The sequence below is a fragment of the Anguilla anguilla genome, chromosome 3 (assembly GCF_013347855.1).
Source record: "Anguilla anguilla isolate fAngAng1 chromosome 3, fAngAng1.pri, whole genome shotgun sequence".
NCBI lineage: Eukaryota > Metazoa > Chordata > Actinopteri > Anguilliformes > Anguillidae > Anguilla > Anguilla anguilla.
In genome coordinates, this window is record NC_049203.1 from 1,471,719 (window position 1) to 1,486,617 (window position 14,899).

The 14,899-nt window shown below is 49.6% G+C and overlaps 1 protein-coding gene across 1 annotated transcript in view; it reads left to right on the forward strand.

The window, feature by feature from the left end:
* Nucleotides 1-8,157, forward strand: part of adam19b (ADAM metallopeptidase domain 19b) — a 28,650-nt gene extending 20,493 nt beyond the window's left edge. The window contains exons 13-23 of the mRNA XM_035410732.1: nucleotides 247-336; nucleotides 573-768; nucleotides 932-1,040; nucleotides 2,323-2,536; nucleotides 2,845-2,922; nucleotides 3,918-4,026; nucleotides 4,921-5,050; nucleotides 5,158-5,242; nucleotides 5,482-5,712; nucleotides 5,833-5,942; nucleotides 6,127-8,157. Of these exons, the coding sequence (XP_035266623.1) occupies nucleotides 247-336; nucleotides 573-768; nucleotides 932-1,040; nucleotides 2,323-2,536; nucleotides 2,845-2,922; nucleotides 3,918-4,026; nucleotides 4,921-5,050; nucleotides 5,158-5,242; nucleotides 5,482-5,712; nucleotides 5,833-5,942; nucleotides 6,127-6,157 (1,383 nt within the window). The 3' untranslated portion in view covers nucleotides 6,158-8,157. The remainder of the gene's footprint in view (nucleotides 1-246; nucleotides 337-572; nucleotides 769-931; nucleotides 1,041-2,322; nucleotides 2,537-2,844; nucleotides 2,923-3,917; nucleotides 4,027-4,920; nucleotides 5,051-5,157; nucleotides 5,243-5,481; nucleotides 5,713-5,832; nucleotides 5,943-6,126) is intronic.
* Nucleotides 8,158-14,899: the final 6,742 nt, after the last annotated feature.

The window sequence follows — 14,899 nt, forward strand, 5'->3', positions numbered from 1 at the left end:
TGGGATAACGAGTGTGTAACAAGCATAATGAGTGTGTAACAGGTGTAACAAGTGTGTAATGGACATAACAAGTGTATCATGGACATAGCAAGTGTGTAATTAATATAACGAGCGGGTAACGAGGATAAGGAGTGCTTAATGAGCGTAGTCGTGCGTATGGTATGTATGGTGACTGAGGAGAAGCTGAAGTGGCGTTGTGATCTCAAAGCTGGTTCCTCTCCGGGTCGCCCCCCCCCCCCCCCCCAGGAGTGTTCCAGCCCGTGCTGCAACGCCAATAACTGCACGCTGAAGGTGGGGGCGGAGTGTGCGCATGGAGTGTGCTGTCACAACTGCAAGGTACTGCCCCCCCCCCAACACCCTGCCCCCCCAGACAGCCCCCACGGGCACTACAGCCCTCTGTGTTCAACAAGCTTAATGAGGATTTTCTGCAATTCAGTCAAATAGTAAAAAATGGTTTTCACATAAATGAGGAAAGATTTTACAGAAGAAGAAGGGTTTTCTCCCTTTTCGGATTCTGGGTGGGGTCTGCAGGGCGTTTTACCCCCACCCTCTCCCCTCTTTCTCTCTCCCAGCTGAAGAGTCCCGGAGTCATGTGCCGGCCAGCGTCAGGGTCATGTGACCTGCCGGAGTACTGCAATGGGAACTCGGAATCCTGTCCGGCCAACTTCTACCTGGTGGACGGCACTTCCTGTGCGGGGGGGCAGGCGTACTGCTACACGGGCATGTGCCTGACCCTGGAACAGCAATGCCTGTCACTGTGGGGGCGGGGTAAGGGCGGGGCTGTGTCACTGTGGTGGGGACAGGGAAAGAGTGGGGAAAGGCCTTTGCTCGTGAAATGAGCCATCAATTTAGCCAGATTAGTATTAAATAGTACTGAGTAAACCATCCTGTTCTGTAGTTCTGACCCTGTCTGTCTGTCTGTCTGTCCCAGACGCTCGCCCTGCCCCTGACCTGTGCTTCCAGAAGGTGAATGAGGCGGGAGACTCGTACGGGAATTGTGGGAAAGACCTGATGGGGAAGTACAGAGCCTGCAAAAGCACGTGAGAAACGACCGTTTATCACTCCATACTGCAATAATACTCCATACAAACAGCCCTGTTTATCACTCAATACTGCAATAATACTCCATACAAACAGCCCTGTTTATTACTCAATACTGCAATAATAATACTCCATACAAACAGCCCTGTTTATCACTCAATACTGCATACAAACAGCCCTGTTTATCACTCAATACTGCAATAATAATACTCCATACAAACAGCCCTGTTTATTACTCAATACTGCAATAATACTCCATAAGAACAGCCCTGTTTATCACTCAATACTGCATACAAACAGCCCTGTTTATCACTCAATACTGCAATAATAATACTCCATACAAACAGCCCTGTTTATTACTCAATACTGCAATAATACTCCATACGAACAGCCCTGTTTATTACTCAATACTGCAATAATACTCCATAAGAACAGCCCTGTTTATTACTCAATACTGCAATAATACTCCATAAGAACAGCCCTGTTTATTACTCAATTCTGCAATAATACCCCATACGAACAGCCCTGTTTATTACTCAATACTGCAATAATACTCCATACAAACAGCCCTGTTTATTGACAAGTTGTCAATTGATTGTGAATTGAGTCTGTATTTTTTCCACTTTTTTTAGTGCACACACACTCACACTCACACACACACACACACACACACACACACACACTCACACACACACACACACACACACACACACTCACACTCACACACACACACACTCACACACACACACACACACTCACACTCACACACACACACTCACACACACACACTCACACTCACACACTCACACACACACACATAGTCACACACACACACACACACACACACACACACACACACACACACAGACACACACACACACTCACACTCACACACACACACACACACACACACACACACACACACACACACACACACACACACACTCACACTCACACACACACACACACACACACACACACACACACACACACACACACTCACACTCACACTCACACACACACACACACACACACACACACACACACACACACACACACACACACACTCACACTCACACTCACACTCACACTCACACACACACACACACACACACACACACACACACACACACACACACACACACACACACACACACACACACACACACTCACACACACACACACACACACACACACACACACACACACACACACACACACACACACACACACACACACACATCCTCCGGGTCCTCACAAGGTGACCCTGTGTCTTTAAAGGGACGCCAAATGTGGGAAGATCCAGTGCCTCAGCGCCGCCACCAAGCCCCTGGAGACCAACGCCGTCTCCATAGATACCAGCGTTCACCAGGGCAACCGTAAGATCATCTGCCGGGGGACCCACGTGTACCAGCCCGATAAGAAGGAGGACGGCCAGGGGGACACGCTGGACCCGGGCCTGGTGATGACCGGGACCAAGTGTGGGGAGGACGGGGTGAGTGTGCGGAGGAAGGGGTGAGTGTGGGGAGAGCAGGGTGAGTGTGTAAGGGGTGAATGCAGTTCGGGGTGAACGTGCGGAGGACGGGGTGAGTGTGTAAGGGGTGAATGCAGTTCGGGGTGAGTGTGTAAGTGTTGCAGTGTGTCAGTAATATAATGCCCTGTACAGTGCCAGCTTGTTTGCCCCAGGTGCAGTTTTCAGCGTGTCCTCAGTGTGACCCCACCCACTCTCTCTCTCTCTCTCTCTCTCTCTCTCCCCCCCTCTCTCTCCCTCTCTCTCTCTCTCTCTCTCTCTCTCTCTCTCAGGTCTGTTTTGAAGGAGAATGCCGTAACTCTTCCTTCCTCCGTGCGGACGAGTGCAACGCCAGGTGTCACAACCACGGGGTAGGGGGCGGGGTTCTGTGGGATTCTGGGTAGTTGGCAAACGCTAGCGGGGGTTGGGTAAGGGGGCGGGGCTCTGTGGGATTCTGGGTAGTTGGTGAATGCTAGCGGGGGTTGGGTAAGGGGGCGGGGCTCTGTGGGACTCTGGGAAGCTGACAGATGCTAGCAGGGGTGGGGGGCGGGGTTCTGTGGGATTCTGGGTAGTTGGCGAGCGCTAGCGGGGGTTGGGTAGGGGGCGGGGCTCTGTGGGATACTGGGTAGTTGGCGGATGCTAGCAGGGGTTGGGTAGGGGGCGGGGCTCTGTGGGATTCTGGGTAGTTGGCGGTTGCTAGCGGGTTAGGGCTTCACTCACAGCAGCGCTCGAACATCGCCTGCCATCTGGCTCCAAAAAACTAACACTCAGCAACACGTCACACACACACACACACACACACACACACACTGGCACACACACACACACACACACACTGTGACACACACACACATTCACACACTCTGACACACTCACACACACACACTCTGACACACACTCACACACACACACACATTCACACACTCTGACACACTCACACACACACACACTCTGACACACACTCACACACACACCCACACACACTCACACACACACACACTCTGACACACACACACACACTCTGACACACACACACACACTCTGACACACACACACTCACACACACAAACACTCTGACACACACACACACGCTCACACACACACACACACACTCACACACTCTGACACACACACACACACACTCTGACACACTCACACACACACTCACACACTCTGACACACACACACACACACACACACACTCTGACACTGCACCAGGGTTCTGCAGAGGAAAGCTTTCAGAGTGCAGAGCACTTCAGAGGGATGTGAAGTCAGGTGCTGGCAGCTGGTATTCCATTACACAGCAACGAGGGACTTTCTTTGAGTCGATATGTGATTAAGTCTTCCTCCTCTTCGTCTTCCTCAGCTGTGCAACAACAATCACAACTGCCACTGTGACGCGGGCTGGGCTCCGCCCACATGCGATCAGGTGGGCACAGGTGGGAGCGTGGACAGCGGACCAGTCCCTCCTCAGAGTAAGACACCTGCACACCGCCATTCGCCTGCACCCTACCATTCACCTGCACACCGCCATTCACCTGCATCCTACCATTCACCTGCACACCGCCATTCGCCTGCACCCTACCATTCACCTGCACGCTGCCATTCACCTGCACACCGGCATTCACCTGCACACCGCCATTCGCCTGCACCCTACCATTCACCTGCACACCGCCATTCGCCTGCACCCTACCATTCACCTGCACACCGCCATTCACCTGCATCCTACCATTCACCTGCACACCGCCATTCGCCTGCACCCTACCATTCACCTGCACGCTGCCATTCACCTGCACGCCGGCATTCACCTGCACACCGCCATTCGCCTGCACACCGCCATTCACCTGCACACCACCATTCACCTGCACCCTACCATTCTCCTGCACACTGCCATTCACCTGCACCCTACCATTCACCTGCACCCTACCATTTCACCTCCAACCGTGTTCCTACCTGCAGCCGTGTTATCAGCCGTTATGTCCAGTCTGTCTGATCCTCTTCGCCTGGCTCAGAGACTTTAAAACATCCTTAAAAACACCTTTCATTTCTACCTCGCGGACTTCCCTCGCAGCCTCAAGCCCTCCTCTCATGTTTGTTGTCTCACATCATTCCCATCCGTCTCTGCAATGTGTGCACTTTCAGATTTTACAGTATGTGTTTCTATGTACTACAGACTTGTGTACCATTTTTCATTCACCAAATTTCCCAAGTAATGTACCTCGAGATTTTAACTATTAATTAAAATCACTGTATTATTGCATCATTATTATGATTATTATAATAATAATAAGAAGAAGAAAACGGGCATCTCGCATGTGAAGCAGGTCAGAAGTGTGCATCCACCCTGTTTCCTGGTTTCCTTTCTGCAGGCAGTCTACTTCCTGTCCTGTTGCTCCTCCCCCTGTTCCTGCTCCTGGGATTGGCTGCCGTGGCTCTGTGGTGTTGTCATAAGCACAGGTCCCGCCCTCAGAAGAGCCCCGCCCCTCCGCCACCACCAATGTGCGTCCGGCGTCTCCGTGTTCTTCTCAGTTACTTCCTTAAACTGAATGACGCCGCTCCTCTCCAAGGACCTTCTTGACACCCAGTTCCTCCTCTTTCACATGTAGCTCCACCCCCTCTGATGCCAAAGCTCCACCTATTGGTCACGCCAACCCCACCTTCCAGCTGAAGAGGCAAGACTCTGACAGGCTGGTAATAGAGCACTTATTTCTTTACTGTTTATTTGTTATTTTATACCTTAGTGCGCGGTTATTATAACTTTGTTGTGTGTATACGATAAGAAATGAGTGTCCCTTTCTCTCTCTCTCTCTCTTTGCCTCTCTCCCTCTCCTTTCTTTCCCTCCTTCTCTCTCTCTGTTTCTTTCTTCTTTCCCTCCCTCTCTCTCACCCTCCCGCTCTCTCCCCCTCTCCCCCCCCCCCCCCCCCCACAGACCGGGGGGGCGAAGCAGAGTCCGGGCTGCCCCCCCAAGAGACCCTCCATCGTTCGCCCGACGGTGAAGCCACCCCACGTACCCGCGTACACAGCTCAGCAGGGCACCTCCATCCCCCCTGCCCCCCACCCACCCCCCTGTCCTAAACCGTCGCCCCTCGTCACGGCCAAACCGCGCCCGGCACCCCCCAGCCGGCCCCCTCCACCCTGCCCCCTGTCCAAACCCAGTCAGGTAAGAGAGAGGCCTTTTCTCTCTGTGCAGGGGTGTGTTTCAATCGCTCATTAGTTTGCCACAGTTTCTCTCGTGTCCAGATCATTTACCTTCTTCGCCGTGCTCTTCCATGACCTCCAGGAGCCACTGAGTAAGAGCAACCCTCAGGTACCAACAGAACCAGCTCCCAGCAGCACCCCTCCGCTGAAGAAACCACCGCTGCCCCCTGGCAGACATGCACAGAGAGCCAGGTAACCACCGTCACAAGCAGACAGCGCTGACTGACACTAGCCTCAGTAGCCGTTAGCATCAGCACCGCTCTCGATTTCAGAATCCTCTGGAGAAGGAGAGAGGGGTTAAGAAAGTAAACATGGCGGCCTTTCTTCCGCCGCGACGACGGCTTCGCATTCAGGGTCCCGCCTTCTTCTGTTCCAGGTTTCAGACGGGCAGCGGAGGGACGAGCTGAGCACCAGCATTCTGCCCTGTGGAATCATGGGTAATGACCTTCGTGCACGGGTCATTCGGGCATACAGGTGACTTCATCTCAGAACAATTATGAGAGAGACTCCCACACTTAATGTTCTGTCCCATGTACTTGAATTCAGAGGTGATGTGTACTTATAATTATTTAATTCTTGAATCCTAAAATCTTTGGTTTTTTTTTTTTTGGTTTTTTTTTGAAGTTTCCATTTTCACTTGTCATCTGCTGGCACATGATGCGTGAGCGTTTTAAGAAGGCATTAAATAAGCTCTCTATATTCTGGAATCGTGTTTCCATAAAGCATGAGGCTATACGTGTCTTATATTAAGAAAATATCATGCAAAGAATGTGACTGCTCTACTCGCTAATGTGTGAACAGTAGGAAAACACCCTCCTGTGGATTTATTCAGAGAAGAGTGAATGCAGAGTCCCCATGCATGCAGTATACTTCTGTCTGAGCTGAGCAACCAGGACCTTTCCTCCTTACAAGCAATACTTTGCTGGCTTTTAAGTAGAATGGAAACTTATTTTGTACATTTATCTCTCCTGTGTTTTATTAGTGATTTAGTTCGATAGCCATGTCTTTGGTCAGCTGCGCTGTCCATCCAATCCAGTCCAGCCCTGAACTGCGGGATCGTCCAGGCGTGGGATAGATTGAGGTGCTAATACTCGGGTTTTTTTATGCGTTGTTGATTCCAAGCGTGAGGAGCAGAAAACGTCTTGCTTGAACTTACCACTTCTGTCCAGCAGTGGGCGCCATATACACACTATTTGGCTGAGCATCTCCGTGTTCACGATGAGGAACATTTCAGAGTAATTTTACTTTTCTTTTGCATAATAACTTTTGGCGAGCAAGAGGCTAAACCTTTTTAAATACCAAACCCATTTTTTATGATTTGCACGATTAACCGAGTGTTCTGCTTTTGTGTCATTTACGTGAGATTTTTTAAAAATCTGAACCAAAATATAATTTTGAAATCCGATTTACTGTAACCCAAACTCTGCAGCTATAAAACATATTTCTAAAACCAATTCTACCCCATTATATATAATTATATAAATCCAAATGGGAGAGGCTAAATGATGAAACTGGTTTATCAGGACTGGTTTATCAAATCCGTTTATGAATTTACTACCACCTTTATTTGTGGCTCATTAGCTTTCACTCCACTCTAGTATATGCAATATAAGTGTACGTATTAAAGGGAGAAGTGTACTAGTTATTAGAATGGGTAGAAATGAACAGATTAGCTGGGCCTCTTGACCAATCAGATCGAAGCCATTGTGCCAAACGACTGCAGAAGATCAGTCCCAGTCTTCGTTTGCGTTTCCTCATTTTTTGGACGCCGTGGCTTTTTTTAATGAAAGATTATTGTCCGCGTGTTGCTTCTGCAATGCTTTTGGTATATTTTAATGAGCCAGATTTTTTTTTGGCGCGCACTTTTCACAAGAACTGGAGAGGGACTTGAAGCCTTTAAAATCTGTGACTTTCGTGATCAGCAGGTTGTCCGTTTCTTGTGGACTCAGAAAAAGAACATGCACATTTAATTTTTTCTTAAGTAAAACATGAATATTTTCCACTGTTGATAATGTGAATTAGACATGTTCTTATTCCGTGCAAAATACATGCTCTATTATTTGTTATTACTCTATATGTAAATGAACCATATTAGATTATGTAAGTAAACATAATTCTTGAGCAAAGTAAAATTTGTGTTAACATATGTAAATACGTCCACGTGTGATCAGTTATACACAGCGGTTAATGCCTCTATACGTGGAGCTCTGGAATCTGATGCTAGGGAAATGCCTAACTGATGTTTTACTAACGCTTTATTTTTTATGACTGTATGTACTGTAGGTGTAGGACTGCATCATACGAAGCAGTGCCATTTAAACCGATGAGCTCTCGACCTATGCAAAAAACAGGCTGTCTGATGCATTGTGCCTTCTGTACTTAAATCAGAATAAACTTTTAAAATTCACGGTTTCTCTTTCTTTTGCTCTTCCTGTTGATACCAGCCTACAGTTTTGTAGCCTGAGCAGCATAAATTACTGTAATATTTTCACACAAAAAACATAAATCTCAATAAAAATCACTATCCTCTGCGCTAAATCACTTCACATGTTTGATTAATAATGCGCATATTTTGCAAATGCATTTGTTTGCTAAATTCCCAGTGAGTTAACGAAAATTCTGTAGCTGACTGTAGGTTCTAGGATGCTGGTGCTTAATCTGTGTTGGTCCAGGCAGAGTTAACATGTTCTTTGTCTGTCTGGTCTGAAAACACAGCACTTAGGGAGATGTTTCTCCACACACTAAACACTTACACCTCACGTATTGCTGTACTTTTGTGTCGTTCACAATCCGCTTATTGTTATCACATACACACGTATGTCAGTGTTGATATTTTAATAGCCTGTCTGCAGTTATTAAATGATCAAAGTTCACAAATTCAACTTCTGGAGGAATCCGAAGAGGAAAAATAAATTAAAAAGCCGTTAACATGCAGTGAATTATGGGAGTGAATCATCGAAGAGTGTTTAGGGCTTCTCTGCTCTGTGAGAGTATATTATGGTGTACACTGTGTGTGTGAATATGCGTTCGTGTGTGACAGACTGTGACTATGTGGTTGTGTGTGACGGACTGAGCGCGTGCGTGGGCGGGTGATGTGTGACAGACTGAGCGGGTGTGTGGGCGGGTGATGTGTGACAGACTGAGCGTGTGCGTGGGCGATGTGTGACAGACTGAGCGGGTGATGTGTGACAGACTGAGCGTGTGCGTGGGCGGGCGATGTGTGACAGACTGAGCGTGTGCGTGGGCGGGTGATGTGTGGCGGACTGAGCGTGTGCGTGGGCGGGTGATGTGTGGCGGACTGAGCGTGTGCGTGGGCGGGTGATGTGTGACGGACTGAGCGTGTGCGTGGGCGGGTGATGTGTGGCGGACTGAGCGCGTGTGTGGGCGGGCGCTACAGGACGGTCAGGCTCGGCCCCGCCTCCTCGCCGTCGTCCATCAGCTTGAGCAGCTCCAGGAGGCAGGCGCTCTCCGACGGCGTGCAGCTGTACGCGCTCTCCAGCGCCGAGCCCACCGTCTCCGAGATGGAGCCGCGGAACACGTACACCTTCTCCAGCGCCGAGAACATGGCCGACTGCCCCGCGTAGCGCTCGCCGCAGCCCGCGTCCGCGCCGCCCGCCACCGCCGGGCCTTCTGGGTAACCGTACGAGCTGCGGACAGGAGAGAGAGAGAGAAACTGAGAACCACCGAAAGCAGGCGGTTTGAGTTCCGCCAAGCAACGTCAGATTTATTTGAGCCACAACCCACACGCTACCCATAACACCTCTGTTATCTGATACACAAACTGGGTGTGATAGCCAATCGCAAACCTTGCTCTTTATGTGTTAACAGGAAGCTGGTAAAAAGGCCTGTGTTCCGTCTGTGTGCAGGTACGGAGAGCTCAGGTGCTCTGGGACTCACCTGGGAGGGTCCAGCTGGACGAAGGTGGCCTCGGGGGGAGGGGGAGGGTAGGGGCTGGCAGGGTGTGGCCGGGAGGTGGGGGGGTACATGTGGGGGTGGTGCAGGTTGGGCAGGGGTAATGGGATGCCTCTGGAGCAGGACGTCATGCAGGGAGGGGGCAGCTCCAGAGACTGGGAGCAGTACATTGGCTGCAGCCGGACCTCCTCCCTGTAGGGAACAGGCCCCATGGCACCGCCCACTGGAGCTAAAACAGACTCGGGATAGGCGGGCATGAAGACGGGCACCGGCATGCCAGGGCTGCCCTCGCTCCACTGGGGCCCTGAGGGGAAGGGGGCGGGGCCGGGCTGGCAGGGGGGCGGGGCGATGGGAGGAGCCGAGCTGGTGGCCTGGGGGATTATGAGAGGGCTCCATGTGACCTGGGGTACGGCGTGCTCCCCGTGTCCTGGGACAGAGACACACAGGGAACACGGATGAGTCAGGGGATTGTGTAACACGAGTGTGCGCTGCAGGTGTAATCTAAGACGTTTTCTCCAGGTAGAGTATGCTGTGTGTGTCCATAGTGTTATTCCATATTGTGAGTCTGATGTGCGTACGTTGTGTTTACCTGCAGTGAGAGTGTGTTGTGCGTACGTTGTGTTTACCTGTAGTGAGAGTGTGTTGTGCGTACGTTGTGTTTACCTGCAGTGAGAGTGTGTTGTGCGTACGTTGTGTTTACCTGCAGTGAGAGTGCGTTGTGCGTACGTTGTGTTTACCTGCAGTGAGAGTGTGTTGTGCGTACGTTGTGTTTACCTGCAGTGAGAGTGTGTTGTGCGTACGTTGTGTTTACCTGCAGTGAGAGTGTGTTGTGTGTGCGCAGTGTCTTCGTCTGTGAGTGGGGCGCGTGAGGTGGGGGAGCAGTACGACGGCTGCAGCCGGACCTCCTCCCTGTAGGGAACAGGCCCCATGGCTCCGCCCACTGGAGCTAGAACAGACTCGGGATAGGTGGACAGGAAGACGGGCACCGGTCCCCCGGGACTGCCCTCGCTCCACAGGGTGAAGGGGGCGGGGCCAGGCTGGCGGGGGGGCGGGGCAGTGGGAGGAGCCGAGCCGGTGGTCTGGGGGATTATCAGAGGGCTCCATGTGATGTGGGGTACGGCGTGCTCCCCGTGTCCTGGAGGAGAGACACACAGGGAGCAGATTAACGCTGCTCAGGACAGACAAGCTGTGGCTTTCATGTTTCCATAAATAACGTGTGTGTGTGCACGTGTGCGTCCATGTGTTCCATTACATTACAGGCATTTAGCAGACACTATTATCCAGAGCGACTTACACAACTTTTTTACATTTACATTGCCTCCATTTTATACAGCTAGATGTACACTGAAACAATGCAGGTTAAGTACCTTGCCCAAGGGTACAACGGCAGTGTCCTACCCAGGAATCGAACCTATGACCTTTCGATTACAACCAGTTCCTTACCCACTATGCTACACTGCTGCCCACAGTGTGTGTGTGCGTGTGTGTATGTCTGTGTCTGCGTGCAGCATATGTAAGGTGTTTGAGACTCAATGGGATGTGAGGTGTGTTTACCTGGGCCCAGTGGGATGTGAGGTGTGTTTACCTGGGCTCAGTGGGATGTGTGAGGTGTGTTTACCTGGGCTCAGTGGGATGTGTGAGGTGTGTTTACCTGGGCTCAGTGGGATGTGTGAGGTGTGTTTACCTGGGCTCAGTGGGATGTGTGAGGTGTGTTTACCTGGGCTCAGTGGGATGTGAGGTGTATTTACCTGGGCTCAGTGGGATGTGAGGTGTGTTTACCTGGGCTCAGTGGGATGTGAGGTGTGTTTACCTGGGCTCGGTGGGATGTGTGGTGTGTGTTTACCTGGGCTCAGTGGGATGTGAGGTGTGTTTACCTGGGCTCAGTGGGATGTGAGGTGTGTTTACCTGGGCTCAGTGGGATGTGTGGTGTGTGTTTACCTGGGCTCAGTGGGATGTGTGAGGTGTGTTTACCTGGGCTCAGTGGGATGTGAGGTGTGTTTACCTGGGCTCAGTGGGATGTGTGAGGTGTGTTTACCTGGGCTCAGTGGGATGTGAGGTGTGTTTACCTGGGCTCAGTGGGATGTGTGAGGTGTGTTTACCTGGGCTCAGTGGGATGTGAGGTGTGTTTACCTGGGCTAGTGGGATGTGAGGTGTGTTTACCTGGGCTCAGTGGGATGTGTGAGGTGTGTTTACCTGGGCTCAGTGGGATGTGAGGTGTGTTTACCTGGGCTCAGGGTTTGGCAGGTGGAGCTGTCGGTGCAGGTCATAGCAGAGGAGATAAACATGGCGCCCTGAGGAGGTGTGACTGCAGACGGAGAACCGTACTCCTGCACGGGACCGGCCATCGCAGACACCGCCCCGCCTCGACGCTTCCTCTTCCTGGGGGTTGGCTTGTACTCCCAATCTTAAGAAAGCACAGTGCGTGGAGAGGAAATTTATATCCGAAATAATGACTTAACACTTATAATGGAAGCCTTGTACCCGTAATTTTCTAAGATTTGGTTTAAAAATGAAGATCATTTAAATTTATCCATCCAAAAACACACACCTCCCTAGTTTGTTTTGTACATTTAGAGGTGTGCAGATATGTTATAAACACAATCTGGATCCTCAGGATTAAATTTAATAGGGCAGCAGTGATTAAAAAAGCAACCCTGTGGCCTTTTGGGAAGCTACGCTACACCACCCACTCGTTTTTGTTTTACAGGCACAGGAAATTATTTTTTTAATGAAAGATACCTGTCCTCAACAACAGTACTGACACAGGCATGTGGTATAAAGCAATACCCGGTCATAGAAACTGGTGCTAGCACCCTGTTGGTGCACCAGATCATTTGCCCTTCCAGGTACTGTAGCTACTGTATAATAAAGTTCTGCTGCAATTCTGGGAACAGTTCTTTTTCCAGTGCAGTGGTATTTAAAGATAAAATATTTGTTCAGAGTCACTGATCGACAGTATGGCCCTCAGAAGAGAAGAGGCCTCCTGCTTCGCAATATAATCCCGCTGCTTCAGCTTCTCTCCCTGCTTCAGAAAGGCGGGTGAGTCGATGCAGACGGGCTCGGGAGAGGAGAGGTAACAGCTTGCCACCGTGGGAAGCCTTCAGATCCTGCTGCTCTGCACTGGCACCTTCTCATATCTACACATCAAACTGATCCTGCTGCCAGGAACCCAGTTTCCCTGAAACGTTTCTGCTCATAAAATTTACTCCTCCGTCACCAAAAAAGCTTGTGATGAATGCAGTAGTGTTTTTATTCTGCTGGGGTTTTTGTTCAGCAGGAGTGATTCTGTAGAACCGCTGGGTCACCTGGATTTTGTTTTCACAACAAAATCCACCACCCAATTTAGATGCAAAGACACCAGCTGAGGTGAGTTTAAAAATTAATCAGCTGCTTTAATGGGTCAATTAATTGGCTCTCCAGGGCTGGGGCTGAGGAGCCCTGCAATAAAGACACTCTCTATCTCAAGCAGAAAAGCATGCCTGTGATTTATGTGCACAAATTAGAAGATTTATCATATCCTCACCACCCTGACACGAAAAATGAAAATTTGTAATAATTTTGCAAATTTGTTTTTCTACCAGGAAACTCCTTTTCGTGTTTGATTCTGAGTTTGAAGGCTTCCTCGTAGTAAGGAATCTTCTGTGCCTCCGAGAGCTTGCGCCACTCTTCCCCCATCTGGACGCTGATCTCCTGGCTCGTGGCGGCCGGGTTGGCCTTGGTCAGTCCGGGTCTGTGGATTCTCGCCCAAACCAAGAAGGCATTCATGGGTCGTCGAATCTTGCCATCTTTGTCCTTTCCCAAAGGAAAGTCATCAATCCCTGGTGACAGATGTCATGAGAAACAGACTTAGTGTGGTTACCTTATAGTCAGAAAATTCACTGGAGCTTGTCAACTTCTACTTCATTATGTGGCTCAAATTATTTACGTTGTTTATGTTGAGTTATACCTACCTTGCATAACATCATATAACCATATAACCACATCATATAGCTATCAAGGATGTAACTCTAGTTAAGGATGTATTACAGCACTAACGGAAAGTTAGCGATACATTGCTCAGTAGTCTACGATGTAGGCAATCATGACATGATGGTGACATATGCAAGTTTTCTACAAGACATGGATGCAATGTACCTGCTTCAGACGGGTCTAAAGTTAAATTCACTCCTTCTGTTTTGATCTTAACAGAGGGGTCGGCAATTGGCTGCCGCAAATGACGATCGTCAACCACAGCTTCCGGAACAGATTTAGCGATATATCTCTTATTTAGTCTGGCCCCACTTCTCGGTTTATTTCGTTCACATTTACTGTGGTGAGATGAAGGCGCTGTTCGCCCCCGTCGCCATCCTCCCGGGTCCATATTTTCGTTTTCCCTCGATTTAAAGCGCTCACAGGTGCATCGTTTCTGCCATTTGATTCGTGATCTTGCATTGATTCAACGGGTAAAAAAACTGCCGCGAATCTTTGAATAAACACAATGGGCGCGTGAATGGATTCTGCTTTGCAGTCATGTTGTAAATGACAATGCATTACTGTGTCATAAAGACACACAGAGACAGTTCTCTGATACGAATGAGAGTCCTCCCTTTCGGTCCTTCTCTGAAAATCAGGCCTGTTCGCCCTGCAGCAAAACCCCGTGGACCAGGAAATTTTCTTCTGGATGGAGATGGACTAGCTAACGTTAATCTAACCTCGCAAAATAATTCCGTTAGAGGCTCCGTTAGCTAGTGCAGTAATTTAAAAACACTTGCAGAACTGCAACTGCATGGTTGACAATTTTCCATTTCTTGTCGGAAGATCGCATTGATGGCCTCGAAGTGCACAACACAGACACGTCGGCCAACCATTTTGAAAATAAAGGATATTTACAACCGCTACAGTACGTCCACTTGCGTGAGGTTATTGTGTGTGTGTTCTCTATAAACTCACAGGCCTACGTGTGTGTTATTTATAAACTCAGCCTAACGTAATCTGAATGATCGCTCATTAACGGTCCACCCCTAGTTCACATCGTTTAGGGAATACTTCCGGTAACAACATAAACAGCACTGCCAATCTGTCATTTTTAATCTTAGGATCACTATGCTGAAGGCCATTCTCTCTCACACAATCTTTACTCCATGCTTCCATATCATGCATGCTAGACTATTGCAAAACACTCATCTCAAAATGAAAGTAGGCTATTATCTTGCACATTCCCCAACAAATTCATCCAGACAGATGTGGAGGCCACTGCC